Source organism: Lupinus angustifolius, chromosome LG10, assembly GCF_001865875.1.
Source record: "Lupinus angustifolius cultivar Tanjil chromosome LG10, LupAngTanjil_v1.0, whole genome shotgun sequence".
Lineage (NCBI taxonomy): Eukaryota > Viridiplantae > Streptophyta > Magnoliopsida > Fabales > Fabaceae > Lupinus > Lupinus angustifolius.
Window position 1 is genome coordinate 6,586,901 of NC_032018.1, and position 12,716 is coordinate 6,599,616.

The window sequence follows — 12,716 nt, forward strand, 5'->3', positions numbered from 1 at the left end:
AGTTAGGTTTGGTCATTCTAATATAGTATCAAAGTCTGATTTTCCTTATAACCAACTGCAAAGGTCTAGTCCTACAAACTCCATACTCAAGATGTCCAATAGTGTACATAAGAGAGTGAGCTAAAATAAGTCTCAAAATCGGATCCGATCCATTATGCTTAGACAACCCTCACACTATTGAGTGAGACTCCTCTCAAGTAATGGAGAGACAAATGATTTTTTCCTTTGTATTTTAAGGGTAAAAGTGTAATATCATTTTAAATAAAAGAGATATAAATGTCTATGAATATTGTTCTTTCTTTACTTTTATATAGCACTTCTCTCTTTATTAATGGAGAGGAGTCTCACTCCATACTATCAACATATATCATTAATATGCATGTGAGGAGTTACGATATTCTCCATTAATGGAGATGCAAGTGCTTCAAAAAACAAAGGAAATGTAACTTCCAATGTCACATTTATCATTTTGATTATAATAAAATTACACTTTTGTTACTAAAAATAAGTATAAAAACATACAATTATCTCTCCATTAATGAAGAGGATCCTTGTTGTAGTGAGGGTTACATATTAATGGAGCGTGCATGTACTCAATGTAGTTCATGATTTGTGACATGAGAAAAACGACCCTTGGGTTGGGTGATATTAGAGACCGTAGGTTTCATCTGACTTGTCTTTTTCAAGTGTATGAATCACACGAGTTCTCGTCAACACGAGAACTATTAACATAGAAGCCATACTTGTTGACGGCTCTTAGGCTTAAATTAAAGTGCATGTGTGTCAAGAGTTTCTTTCATTCTTCCACCTTTCATACTCATGTCAATGTCCCATTCTCCACACCTTGTGTATTAGACACAATTAAAATCAGTCATTAGATGTATTAAAAATTGTTAAAAAATAATGAAATGCACGTTACAAATATTTTAATAAAATATAATAACCTATATATATTTTTTATGTTCATTAGATATATATCCAATGCAATTGTTGTTGTGGTAAAAGAGACGTGGCCGAGTAAAAACACTAATGATTTCTAGTTCATTTGAGGGTTTTTGTGTGTGTAAAAGTTCAATTAAATCTACTTATGACTATACTCTTTTATTAATTTTATTCAATTCTGACTAACCGGCTATAAATAACATAAAATCTCAAAGCTTAAATTCCTCTAATGCATGGATTACGTATATACAAGTAAAAGTATATATAATTCAAAAATCAAAACACCGAGTCTCAAAAGTCAAAACTTATCCACAAATATGTATCGTCAATAGCATTTCTAGAACGTGATTCTAGTATCCACTTGCAATTTTTAAAAGAAATTACTTAAATAATAAAACTCTTAAGCCATAAGTTATTATCAACCTTATATGTTTATCTAGCCTTTGGCAACCATTATCATGCATGCACCACCTTCTTGTAGGTCCTTTTCCTTTATGCGTTGTCATTTTCTTTTGAGCAAAGTAGTAAACCATCCAAAGCAATTATTATGAGTTGTTAATTTAACGATATATAATAATCCAACAAATTAATTGCAAACAACGTACCATGTTTGTTGTGTTGCTAACTTATCGGTTACAAGAGAATATGGAATTTTTTTGCTCAAGAAAATACTACTTCAAGTCAGGCCAGGTTAGTCATGAATCAGGATACTCTACCCTCAAATATTTTTGTTATTATGTCTCCAACTAATTAAATCTTACCATACAACATAAAAAAATTAATTTTTGTTTTTATAATTTTTATTTTTAAATATGTGACAACTATAAATTGGATTGGAACACAATTAGACACAATTTTCATTGCTTAATGAGTAAATTTAGAGATACTTGACTTTCGTTTACATGTTTTTGTTTCTCTTCTTTCTCACCCATTCAATTTCATTGGTCAATAATGTTAGGCATTATCCCGTGGGAATCTAAATGTGCAATGATGAATATAACTTTGTACTTAAGAAAAGTGCTTTATGAATGCAACCAATTAAGTATTAATGGTGAGTTAGGTGGTCATGTAATTCGCACGCTACAATTGGATTTGTTTTTACCCAAAGAAGTATACAGTGGCTGATTATAAAAGCTTAATTTTCTTGTGCTAACTACCACCAAAAGATATTATCATCATTGGTAGGAAAACTTTGATTATTTAATACAAAACATTCAAAAATGTTAAGATATTGATGGTGGCAGGAGGTAATATATATTAACATTATATAAATTTTATACATTACCATTGCCTCATTCATCATTTATATTTCATTATTATTATCTCTTTAAAATATACAAATGAATTTTAAATGTTGTACTGAATATATATAAATTTTTACATTTACGGGTACATACTATTACATTCATGTACAGGTCATAACAGGCTACTTATATTTAATTTTTATGAACAAGGGGTACTGAGAAAGTTCATAAAGATTTCATGTAAAATATTAATAACTTAGTGTATTCAACTTTTACAATTTGATATAAAGTATTAACTTTGTTCCCTTTTCTATTTAATTAATATAATCAATTTGCATTCGTCCAATACCTTGTAAGTGTAATGTCTGGATTAAATATATTTATTTATTTAAAAGGTAAAAGCTAAATCCCTATTTCTTACTATAATACATCTATCATTGCACTGTGAGTTCCATCCACATTTGGCGGTAACTCTAGGTGTGTCACAAATAGGAGTGGAAATGTGTGAAATAGAGTTGAAATTAGCTTATTTTGACTTGATTCATTATTGATGGGCTTGAGTTATGTTTTGAGTGGATTTCAAAATAATATATTATTTTAGTTTAAAATCAATTAAATTAAAGTTCACAAAATTTCAATCAGGTTATCGAGCTCAAATTTATATCATTCACCAACTTGAATAATGATCACCAATATACATAAAAATATGTATATATACATATAGAGTGAGAGAGAAATTTCACTTTTAAATTGATTTTTATAAAATTTATATATATATATATTTAACATGTATAAATTCAAAGATTGTTGATATGCATATATATGTTATTGAAATACATATATATAATCGAGTCATATGAACCTAAGAAGTTTTTACATGGTCTAAGTTTTGCAAATTTATTTAAAAAGTTTAATTTTTAACTCAAATTGAACTTATTTAGTTTATGAGTTAAGTTTATCAAATTTATCAAATTAAATAATGAGTCAGAGTTTTTAAAAATTGTTGAGTTAAAATGTCATAACTAATATGTCATTATATAATACATTTTTGTATATCAAAAAAATATGTCCACTTGAAGTGAGTACCTTTTTCTCATAGATTCCACCACATGCAATCTCCCACTCATGTGAATTTTGGAATCTCCCACCAATGTAAAAAAAATTATAAGCACGGTGTATCTAACAACATGCTCAGCCCCAATGATATACATTTCAGACAATCGATTTTCGGAATGTATAATTTTACCGATATCCAATTGTGGAAAGTAAAAAAGTCATTTAACGAAAATGAAGTTTCACAATGAAAATGAAAAGGTTTGGTATTGTGATATCTAAAATGGCAGCGAGGTTTGTGCTTTGATGAAAAAGATGAATAAACTAGGTGTTCAGAGAATATGAAAAGTAAGGAAAATAAGGGGAAAGTATTATGGGATTTCTAAAATATAAATTTGTCAAAAATTGAAAATGTGGACTACAAAAATTTCATGGCATCTTCAACAAATGGATCAACCTCCTCGATGAAGAAGAAATTCTTGTGTGGATCATTGATTCATGAATCTATCTGATCTGTTCAAGACCTTGATCCAAATAACTTAAAAGCCCATCGCATATTTTTTATTTCTTCTTTGATTTATTAAAGATATAAAAGATAAAAAATAATTTGCTATAAGAAAATCTATCAAATTTATTATACAAAAAACTTAGAACAATGGGTGTTTGCCCAGTTTTAAGAGAATAAAATATTTCCTCATTTCAGGAAATAAGTTATCTTCTATGACTACTAAAATCATGACATGTGTCTTTTAAACCTTTTTTAAAAAGAATATTTCTAAAAACTAAAAAAAAGAATATATGTCATGATTTTAATAGCTGAATGAGATAATTTATCTCCTATTACGAGGAAATACTTTATTTTTTTTATCAATTAATATATATATGGGTGGTAGACTAGACTTGTTAATGGAGGAACTATGTTACTCTTGTCCCTTAATAATGTGAGGAGATATGGGATAAGAGTAACATAATAAAGCATTTAAATCCTTAAAGAATATAAATATTATCTAAACTCAGGAATCAATCAGAAAAGGACATTGACCATGTAGGAAAATGTAAATAAGCAATAGTCAGCATTATATATAAAAATCCAAGCAACATTAACTAATCTATTTAGAGCTTCTCATTTGAATGGCCTACTTAAGGCTTCATTCTGGGTCTAGGAATGAACATTTAGTAACATAACTAATATTGTAGGACACTGAATCTTTTCAGCAATAGGGCATCTGAATCTCCTTCATAAGGACTAAGAAGTTGTTGGAAAATCTGTGGTGTTGGTTGTGTACTTGTGTATCTACACAACTTAGTTATCCTAGTGTTTAGAGAAGCTCCCACTCAGCTTCAGAAATATCAGGAAGGAGTAATGTCTCTTGATCCTTCATTAAAGTTGGACATAAATTCTCCATGCAATCACCCTTTCCTTTTGCATTGTTCCCATGCAATATTGCAAGCTCCTTGTACTCTTGCTTCCTTGAAGACTTCTTGGATAACGAAAATGATTGCCGGGTGTTTTTCTTCGGACAAGGAAAACAAAAATCCAGTTAGAGTTGAATATGCACTCAAAAAACAAGGAAGAAGGGAGGGAGAATGTGTCAACCTTGTTAGTCTTTAGACTAGCCGCAGTCTTGGGAAATAACCGAAGTTCATCTCTGGTCACCATAACACAAGTTTCCTCGAGCTTCTGCTCATTATCTTGTTTATGGCCATGATCTAAAGCAGTATCAGTCTTTGCTGCATCTAAAATCCATGTTTCTGGATTTTCTCAAATAATCAGAAGTGTCAGTTACCATGAGCTAAAAACAATATGAAACTGAACGACATTAGCATGTTCAGGTCGGGATTAGCCAAAGACTGTTTTTCATTTCTAATACTTGAAAACAACATCTAATCCAAACAGGTATAGGAGTTACTGAATCTAGATATGTCCATGTAGAGTTAACAAAGTATAAAACATTCAAATCAGTGCCAAAAAGAATATGTACACAAAAATACTCAATGAATTGATAACCATTTCTTGGGTCATGAATGAGCTACCAGCTCTGTACATATGCTTGCTTAGTGAAAGAACAAATGCCACTCAATTTAATTAAAGTATGCCGTACAGAACAAAATTCTCTTATTGATATCAATAGGTTATAACAAATGTCACCTTTCTCAAAATCGTTCATATGGCATACGCAAAAGGGGTCTATATGGCATATGCAAAAAGTAAGTAGTTCTAAATTCTATGTAATAATACCTAATCTAATGAAGTACCTCATAATAACTTGACCGGAAACTCAGAAGGAAGTAATTCCGAATTATTTGAATTAATAACTAGATGAGATACACTGATCGTGTTATCAAAACAATCATTAGACTGTATTGTTCTGACAACAGAAAACTCCACCAGAAAATAATACAACTCTTACAGTTATCAGAAGTTAAAAGTTACCAACCAGAGACAATGAAGAAAACATGAAATTATATTCAAGAGACGATCAGTTACATACCATCTAGATCTCCAAATAGGGCACAGGAAGAATAACATTTATCCATCTCTTTCGCTTCAGTTAATTTAACCAATACCATAACATTAGGGATATCTTCATCACTTGCTGCTACAGAGGCAAGCCTTGTTACTTCAGCAAAATCCGGCTTCGAAACAGTAACTGCCGGATTTTGATTGTCGTTAGAGTGTTCACATGATTGTGATGTCCTACATGCACCTGTTTCTAACAATGTGATTTCACTGACTACAATGGATGCAGGCACCTTTGTATCTTTCTGACTTTCATCACCACCAAGGCTTTTAGCAACTTTTGTGTTCCCAACAAGTTTTGCATGTGAAATAAATTTATCCCCTTTGATACAATTTCCAGAAGCTGCCGTGAACAAAGCATCAGTGTCACAGGATGCAACAAGGGTTATATCATTATCACGATTGATCCTTGAGTCCTCACTTGTTTGCTTGGTATCATCCTTTACAGTTATGTTCTCGGAACCTTGAAATTCCTTCTTACAGAAACCATCATCAGTATATTGATCTATTGGCAACTCAGAGGTTATCTTTTCATCCAGATCACATGAAGATGGAGGGAGTAAATCATGCATGACATCTGAATAGATCTTTTTAACACTTTCCCCAACACTCTGCATTTGATTCTCTACGTATTTAACTGCATCCTGTGCCAAAAGAACAAACAAACAAACAAAAGGATTATAGTGGACTGTTGATACTGCAAAACAATAGCATGCCACAGAACTATCTGTCCCGATATTGCCGATAACAGTTCAACTAGGCTAATGTTACACAATTGAGATCATATACAAAAAGAATTTCAAAAAGGCTATCACAGATTACTACAAATATCAAGACAAATATAAGAGAACAGTTGAATTCATGATTCAACTCTCAATACATCTGATAGTAATACTAGTAATCATTGTAGGTAGAGCATGAAAGTGAAAGACGAAGAAGAGTTGCAGCTCTCCTAGTAGAAGTGGAAGAATATAAATTAAAACTGTAACCTTCTTCTATTGTTCATGCAATTCTCTACATTTTATGTTTATCGTTGTAATTAAAGGTTGGCTCTTTGTTTTTCTAAAAAATTTCCACAATAAAGATCACTTCTTATCACAATGTCATTTACAACAAGCATTGCCATCTCCACCAGGGTAATTTGACATGTCCTTCCTCATTCAGTCATTCGAAACTTAAATCAGGCAGAGGATAGGTTAAGATTAAATGATAACAAAGGCATACCTCAAACATTTTGTCTTCTACCTCCTCCAGGCACATATTCTCAAACTTCTGGTATATATTTCCAACCCAAGTTATGCCTTTTACATCCATCGCCATCCTAATACATAAGCTGGAATAGCGAAACAGTTTAACTTGAAGACGGTTCTACTTGATTATCTGCAAGAAAACAAAAAAGGCATTACAAAGAAGTTCAAATGATGGTGGTAATTTTCACAGGCGTGAAAGTACATTCGTCGCGAATTTATTTTTATTGTTGAACAAAATAATCAGAGTAAGGCACCAAAAAATTGATCAGGGCATCTTATAACAAAGATATACGATGAATTACAGACAAATTCCAGCCTAAAATTCGTTCATATTTTAAAATCAATCAAACAATTTCTTACTTAAACGCCAAAAAACTCAACCTAAATTTCCGTAGCCCCACTCCCTATCTATAAAAAGCATGATTAGTCCATAATTTTAACTATTTTGTCCTAAAGAAAAGAGCAAGAGAAACATAACCAAACAACATGCAAACTCCATGTTTCCTTGATCAAAATTACCATGAACTAAATAAGCAAGGAAAGATTCCAAATTTTCCTTAGGAACGGTCAAAGTTACATTAACCCAAAAAAACTAGCAACAAAAAAAAGAGTATACCACAATAACAACACATACAGCCATATATGTAAGCAAAAAATAAACTTTTAATTAGAAAACAACATCCATTTAGCAGAATAATCGAATAAATAAAAGGGCAATGATAATAAACACAATAAGAAGTGCAACAAAGAACAAAGTTTACTTGGTTCTTCTAAGACACAAAGATAGAGAGAGAGAGAGTGTGTGTGTGTGTAGGTTGAGCTGCGTTGAACCTTAATTGAAGATGTGTATTCTGGTTCCTATGTTACCCTTTGATCGATCAATTGTTGTTGAGTTTTCACTTCACTTGTGTGTGGGTTCCACTCTTTCATAGCCATTATTTATTGTACCTCCCGTGACTATATCATATTGTACTTATTATTAGGAGTTTGTTTCAATCACTTGAGAAGATATATGAATATGATAACTCTAACGATATATTATATATTAAATTATTTTTGTGATAAGGTATTTACAAATTTTGTGGGGTAGTTTGAGATTGGCGATAAAGATATTTATATGAGTTAAAATTAGAATAGTTATCTGTTATTTTCTGTTCTAATATTTGAAATGATTATTTGTTATTTTCTGTTTAAATAGTTGAAATAGTTATCTGTTATTTTCTGTTTCAATATTTGATTGAATAGATGATCACCCAAGTTGACTTTGATGCGACTTTCATAATTCCATGATGAACTTTGTCGAATAACTGAACATTTAGGAAAGGAAAACATAAAACTTGCTTTTCAAGTTGCTAAACATTATCTTTTGTATATAAATTTACTTTTTTAGAGAATCGAACCTAACCAATTTGAATCTTGAGTAAAAAATATTTAACACATTGAAACACTCCTTGTTTAGATCCCAAGTGGACTAAAAAGTGTGAGATAAATTTTAAGAAACGACACTTGTTAATAGAGACAATCATATACTTCGAAAATGATTAGTTCCTTATAAAAAAAGATAAATAGATACCTTTAATTATATAAAAAAAAACACTTCATTTTTATTTTTTATATTTAAAAAACTTGAACTTACCTTTACAAATTTTAACAAACATGTTTTCTTTTCTTTTTCATTTAACAATTACAATTCAACTGCCTTTAGCAAATCCTCTATTTAGGTTTATCCACCAAGTTGGGATGTCAAAATAATGTGTGAACATAAAGCTTTGAAGCATGTCATATTATAGTTCATTTCTTGTGGGTTCCTATGCTCTTGTCAGCACTATAACCTTGTTATCTGGCTATTGTTTTTCTTTGGCTATCCTCAACTATATTTAAAGGAACAAATCAACAGGGCCATAAAGGCTCAATCTGGCATATTGACAATAAAACCATTTTATGTGAAAGCTGAGAAATCTTTGTTTAGGATTGTGCCAAATGGCATTTGAAGCATGCCATCTTTGTCAAAACAAAGAAAGCATAAAACTGAAATAAAGTAACTATAAGGGAAGAAACATTCTCATAGTTGTATAAGTCACAGTGCAACTAAAACAAACCACCAATTACAAAGCATGCAGTTTGGTTCTTTATGATATTTTGTTGCCTATGGAGAGAGTTTACTTTATCTGGTCTGGAAGGACATCATCAAATCACGAAGCTTAATCTGCATTCAGTGATATTTACCAAATGAACAAATTGTTCCACAACTTTGCACTTTTTCTAAAAATCACAATTCAAACCGGGCAAGAAATTCATTAACTAGCTGCTTGGAAATCGCCAAAATCATCATCTGGTATATCTTGTGTGCTTTGAGTTTCAGGAGAACTCTGAAGTTCTGTGTCTTCTTTAACTGTTTCCGGGGTCTCAGCTTTAGAAGTGTTCTCAAGGTTCAGTTTTGGAGGTGAGACTGTTGGAGTGTTCGGCACGGTAGCAGCAGGTGAAAGTGGTGGTGGTGGAGGTGGTGGTAACTTAATACTAGGTACAGATTCTTTTCTTTCACCCTTTTCCTCCGCGGAGCTGTTGAGACCCTGATCAAAAAACTTGGACTTCACGCTGCTACCACTCTTCTGCAGACAAAAGATAGGACAATATGGAAACCATGATAATGAGAAAGAAAAAAATCGATGAACAACATGAAAATGCAGATTTGCATACATTGGTTTTGATTTGCAGTACAATAGTTTCTCCTTCTTTCAAACTGTAATCAACTGAGGAACTTTGTTGATACTGTTGTTCCATCTCTTCTGCAGTTTTCTTTTTGTCCAGATACCTTTAATACCATTAAGGAAAGACAAGCTTTCCATTTGTCAATAAACAGCATTAAGACCTTTATCCTCTATGCCAACACGAAAAAATAAATAAACATAGCATGTAAAGAGTACTATGTTTTTCAGATAGCAGATACACAACTAAAATGGTAAATGTAACATGGTAGATGAAGGATACTTAATATGATCATGCAAAGCTGCTTGGAAGTCATAAGCTTCTGTTCTTTCTCGGAATCCTATGCCAATAAAAGCATGCCGAAGGCGACCACCTGTGTGTCTCAAGTAATAAAGATCTAACCTTATGAGTATCAAGAAAGATTGCAGCGGAATGAAAAACATGAACTGGATAATAAGGGATGAAAACTCTATGCTCTTTTCAACTACTAATGTCCATAACGAAGGACATAAAAGATGATAAAAAATAAACCTGCTAATGCTAAAAGGAAGTAAAGCTAATGCAGCACGATGAGCAAAGACAAACTTAGACATATAGAAGAAAATAAAAATAATTGACTATGACTGAGTGGAGCCAGACCATAGCAGTTTTGAGAATTTTCTGCCAAAACCAATCTCTACCAGAACCATCATCCTAGCAATCTATGCTTCTTCAGAGTTTTTGAACCTTTCAGCTGGATTCATGTACATGCAATGAAATTTTGAGACAATTTGTGTAAAATCTTAAAAGTTTATGAAATTTGGGTTGTTGGTTGTTAAACAAACTGTATGTTTGTGTATTCAGAAACACTAAAAACTAGGGTTTCTGAGAACAGCATAACCTAGGTCCGAATCCTAGGTTCCCCTGTTAGTTTGGTAGGGAATCTATAATCCCATTGTAAATCCTCGTTGAGGTTGGTTGTTTTCCCTAGTAATGGAATGGATAGAGCCACCTCTCACTATTATATTTTAACACAAAAAAAACTAGGGTTCCATATATCAGTCTCAGATCTCGGACAAAGAATGACTTCAAAAGATTGGTGTGTTGCTTCATGGATATTTGTTCAGAAAATACAAGGATTGCTTAAATACTTAAAAATCACATCTGTGCTAGGGCTAAAAGAGCACACATTAAGGTTGTTGAACACTCGCAAATGAGTTTCCAAAGGCTGACCCTTTTTTGGTCTAAAAGACAGGTATCCTCCACCCACCGGAGGAAATCCTGCTCGAGACAGGTAGGACCACTATGGACGGTAAAATCTCCCTATTTATCGCTTTGAACAAACAAGTTCGTAAATAAGGCAAAATCTTGAAAATAACAACATAAATCATCCACAACTAACAAAGGTTGCAGTCCTATACTTGATAACAAATGAAACTTTTCATTTTATTTTTTACAGATTACTGAAATCAAATTTTAAGAACTCCAACACACATATCATGTTATTTTCTCTTGCTCCCTTCATATACAACTCCTATCTAGCTACCCGCCTACCCCCACATGGTTAATAAGATGATTAAGAGAAGAAAAGAAAGGTAAAGCAAAATGCAGATATAACGGCTCACCTATGCTCTCTTCTACGCGAAGAACAAAATATCTGCAGCATATAAGTAAGATTATTTCAGCATCCTGAAGTACAAAAAGGTATAGTAACAACTAAAAGTTATCTGTCTTATAAAACTACCTGCTGCTGTCAATAACAGGTTCCACAGGATGCGGCTCTCCTTTTCTTAAAAATGCCCGAGCATACAATTCACCTAGTTAAATATATTTCACTGTAGCATTAAAAAAACTAATCATGTCATCTAATTAAATTAGAATTAGCATGATCTTACCTGTGTTCTTATCTTCAAGTCTTATAATGCATTCTTCTCCCTTGCTAATGACTTTCAATATCCCATCCCATGCCCATTTATTGACATCCCACTCATCAGCCCTGAAATGAACTTCAAAAATATAAATACTGGGAAGCAGCAAAAATAAATACAATACAATTCACGTCACTAAACTAACAACAATTGAAAATCAATCGCTTCCTGAAGAACAAAGTTCCACAAAGGCCTTGAAAGACCAAACAACTACAAGTATAGGAAATATACTAAACAGATCCTATACCTCAAGAATGGAAAACATATATTTTTTCAAGAACACTGTAAAACTATGGCATCTTTACCAAGCTAGAGTAGTACATTGGTAACTTAAAAACTATGCTAACGATAAACTAAACAGATCACAAGCACAACAGATCAGGATTAATCATTTGAAATTGATCGCAAACCTGTAAGAAGCTGCACTCATTCTTGGAGGTATCTGCATTAATAGTATAAACCATTAGCTTTGCATCACAAAGTTTTTAAAATCCAAGCCATACAATAAACTCAACTACAAAAGGAAAACATTCAAGGCCACCAAATTTCTTAACAAACTTAAATTTTGATTCTGAGAACTACCATCAAACTTGATCATTTGTACTTTCATTCAATTTCAAATTGAATTTCCAACCAACCAATTCATCAAAACCAAATTTTGAAACAAATCCATCAAATTTTTCTGAATGATCACTGAAAGAGAACGAGCTATATAGGTCAGACTTACTATGTAGACGTAACATTCGGGCACTTGAAAGAGAACAAGCTCTATGGGTTCCGTGTCATCGCTTTCTCCACCACTTTTATGAATGTCAGGTTCCTTCTCCATGATTTAGAAATAGATAAAGATCGAAACTTCGATGGCTGTGAATTGAGAAACAGAAGAAAAAGAGAAATGGGTCAGAAGATTTTGCGTTAAAGGAATCGAATTTGGGGGAATTAGGTTTAGTTTGGTGATTTTTTGTTTAGAGAAAAATTGAAAGGAAGGTTAGTCACTTGTTCCTTCTAGGGACAGAGAGGATGTAGCAACGAAACAGTTCTGCATCAAATTAATTAATGATGAATACTTTTGGGATCGTACGGTCTTAATTGC

General features: G+C 32.3%; 2 protein-coding genes across 11 annotated transcripts; both read right to left on the minus strand.

The window, feature by feature from the left end:
- On the minus strand, positions 4,260-7,994 carry LOC109358724. Of its 10 annotated transcripts, none has more exons than XM_019603136.1 (5): positions 6,985-7,708; positions 5,732-6,404; positions 4,837-4,991; positions 4,558-4,753; positions 4,260-4,481 (listed from the first exon to the last, which is right to left on the minus strand). In XM_019603136.1, exons 1-4 carry the CDS (start codon positions 7,078-7,080, stop codon positions 4,559-4,561), a joined length of 1,119 nt encoding a protein of 372 aa, XP_019458681.1. In that variant the 5' UTR covers positions 7,081-7,708; the 3' UTR covers positions 4,260-4,481; position 4,558. The 10 variants fall into 10 exon arrangements, with proteins under 10 accessions (XP_019458681.1, XP_019458678.1, XP_019458680.1 ...); XM_019603133.1 differs by adding an exon at positions 7,848-7,994 and having other exon boundaries at positions 4,268-4,753; positions 6,985-7,118; XM_019603135.1 differs by adding an exon at positions 7,848-7,994 and having other exon boundaries at positions 4,268-4,753; positions 6,985-7,142.
- On the minus strand, positions 9,020-12,716 carry LOC109358850 (NECAP-like protein CG9132). The gene is made up of 9 exons (XM_019603329.1): positions 12,620-12,716; positions 12,351-12,487; positions 12,034-12,065; positions 11,591-11,691; positions 11,440-11,512; positions 11,321-11,352; positions 9,999-10,089; positions 9,708-9,822; positions 9,020-9,619 (listed from the first exon to the last, which is right to left on the minus strand). The coding sequence occupies exons 2-9, from the start codon at positions 12,450-12,452 to the stop codon at positions 9,308-9,310; spliced, it is 858 nt and encodes a 285-aa protein (XP_019458874.1). The 5' UTR covers positions 12,453-12,487; positions 12,620-12,716; the 3' UTR covers positions 9,020-9,307.